The 2,316-nt window shown below is 45.1% G+C and overlaps 1 protein-coding gene across 1 annotated transcript; it reads right to left on the reverse strand.

Annotated features, from left to right (window-relative positions):
* Positions 1-489: 489 nt before the first annotated feature.
* LOC121354760 (E3 ubiquitin-protein ligase BRE1A-like) lies at positions 490-2,310 on the reverse strand (the record flags this gene model as incomplete). Its single annotated transcript, XM_041469600.1, has 4 exons — positions 2,197-2,310; positions 1,215-1,361; positions 929-1,006; positions 490-609 (listed from the first exon to the last, which is right to left on the reverse strand). Coding segments are annotated over exons 1-4 (453 nt in total), but the record flags the coding sequence as incomplete, so codon positions are not given.
* Between the last annotated feature and the right edge of the window lie 6 nt (positions 2,311-2,316).

Raw genomic sequence — 2,316 nt, forward strand, 5'->3', positions numbered from 1 at the left:
GAGTCACAGCTTCTTATGTTACTACCTTTAAAACATCACAAACTCATAGGCTGTTTCCTATCTATTCATCCTCCACAGTGGGGAAGACAGACGTTCAGTGATTCTTTCAAGAACCTCTCTCCCCACACAAGTTCCCTGATTGTGTTCTCTGGTTTCCACTTGCACAGAGCATGGGGAAAGTGGAAGAGGGTAAAGATGTGAAAACAGTTTTAACCAGACATGGTTAAAATGGATTCAAAGACCACAACGGGACACGGACAGCAAATCATTACAATTTCCAACGGTGGCCACACGGTGTCACCAACGCCCTGAGCTGCAAGTGGAGCGACAGACTCGCTGAATTGTACCTGGAGCAAAGCATAACACGGCTAAAGAGCAGGCTCAAAACAGACACTGCCAATGAGGTTTTCTGCAGACACAGCACTGCAAAACTGAGGGCAGCCCATCCCACAGAACACCTTCATCCTCACACAGCTGCAGGTGTCTCACCTTGAGCTTTTCATTCTGTGTTGTTACTTCCTCAAGATCCTGACGTAGTTCCTCCAATTCATTAAGGCGATTCCCAGCAAGCTCTTTATTCTCTTCCAGCTCTGCATTCATCTCCTCAAACTGTTGGGATAAACTGCTTGTAAATCCTACTGTTAATGTGTCTCCTGAGAGTGCTAACAACCTATCTGTTCATGCAGTAAGAGCAGTCACAGACTGAGCAGTCAAGTAACTTGACCAAGTGAGACAGAGTCTAATTCCACCAGGTGTTTCTTAAGTAGAAAACTCATACACAGACAAAATGGCTTGTCCAGAGTCACCCAGCTTTGTGGCACAGGATCTAAAAATTATCTAAAATATATCTAAATTCTGTTCAATTTGTGGCCCTTGTTCTCACTGACTCTATTCTCCCCCTTGACCACAACCAAGCTCCTGACCTCACCTTGCGGGCATTAATGGTGATTGTTCCCCCATAGATGCTGCTCCCAGCTCCATACACCTTGTAGCCTTTGGAATTTACCTGCAAAAAATGCAGAAGATTTCCTCAAGACCCAGTGAAATACCGACAAAAGTGATGCAGCAGGTCCAAGACCAAAGAAGGAACACTGCAGGTTCTCAGCTCTCCCAGCAAAGTCCCAGAGAGGATGACACACAGCAAAGTCCCAGAGAGGATGTCACACACCCATCCAACACCACCCCCATTCCCAGGTTTCCTGGCCAGCGCTTACTCGCTCCAGGACGTCGGCCAGGTGGCGGTTGAGCCTCTGCTCTCTCTTGCGGATCTTGTCAATGTCCCACTGAAGGTCATCAATCATGGTCTCCAGGACAGACACCCGGGATTCTGCTGTCTCCACCCTCTCTTGCAGCTTGGAGAACTGCAATCAAAGGAGTGCTTCAGCCTGCACATTGCATAGAGCCAACTTTTCCTGCTGTTGCTCCAGAGTAATTTTTCTCTTATTCATCGTGTGCTTTTCACCTTTTGCTGTGGTGACAGACCATTCCATGAACTGTCCTGAATTTTACACTGGCTAAATCTCAAGACAGCAACAAAATTAAGACAAAACTGAAAATGGAGAAAGAACAGGAAGCTGGTAATATCTGGCAGAATACAGAGGCAGCCACCTCAGCTAATTCAAAGGCTTTTTTGGATTTTAATCTTTTCAATCCCTATGTCCATCTACTCTACAGAGTACCTAAGTGCTCAGAGGTCTAATGCTAAGCAAGACCAGCATTAACACAATCTTTAAATGAACTGAAATCTCTCAAACAAATGTTGCTAATAATGTGAATCCTTTAACAATTGCGATCATCCTGTAACTGATATGATTACACTGTCAAACAACAAGGAATTCAGAATGACAGAGATGCCACCCCAACTGTTCCAGGTGTCTGGAACAGCCACCTGGAACACAGCCACCTCAGCATCACCTGCCCCCAGTTTCTCTGCTCTCCCCCTTTCTTTAAAAGTTAAATCCATTCAGCTCACTGACTTGCTTATATCCTTTCCTTTAGACATGTAACAAGCAAATCAATCTGATTTATACAGAAAATCTATGTACCACTCTCCACAACAACAACTGTTTTTGTAACTTTCAAACCGTGCTTCTCCTGTGCCTCTCCAAGGAAATGAGGTATCTTCCAATCTATGGGGACTATAAATTATGCTAAGCAGGACCCTAAAGCAGGGTTCTCTCTCTCTCCTTTTTATACCTCCTGAGACATGACTCTGTGCTTCTCCTGAAGAACATCAGCCAGTTCCTGCAGCCGTCCATTCTCGTGTGACAGGTAGGTATTCAGTTCCACTACTGCTTCTTCCATCAGTGAAATATC

The sequence above is a fragment of the Pyrgilauda ruficollis genome, unplaced genomic scaffold, assembly GCF_017590135.1.
Source record: "Pyrgilauda ruficollis isolate IOZ18807 unplaced genomic scaffold, ASM1759013v1 scaffold2370, whole genome shotgun sequence".
NCBI lineage: Eukaryota > Metazoa > Chordata > Aves > Passeriformes > Passeridae > Pyrgilauda > Pyrgilauda ruficollis.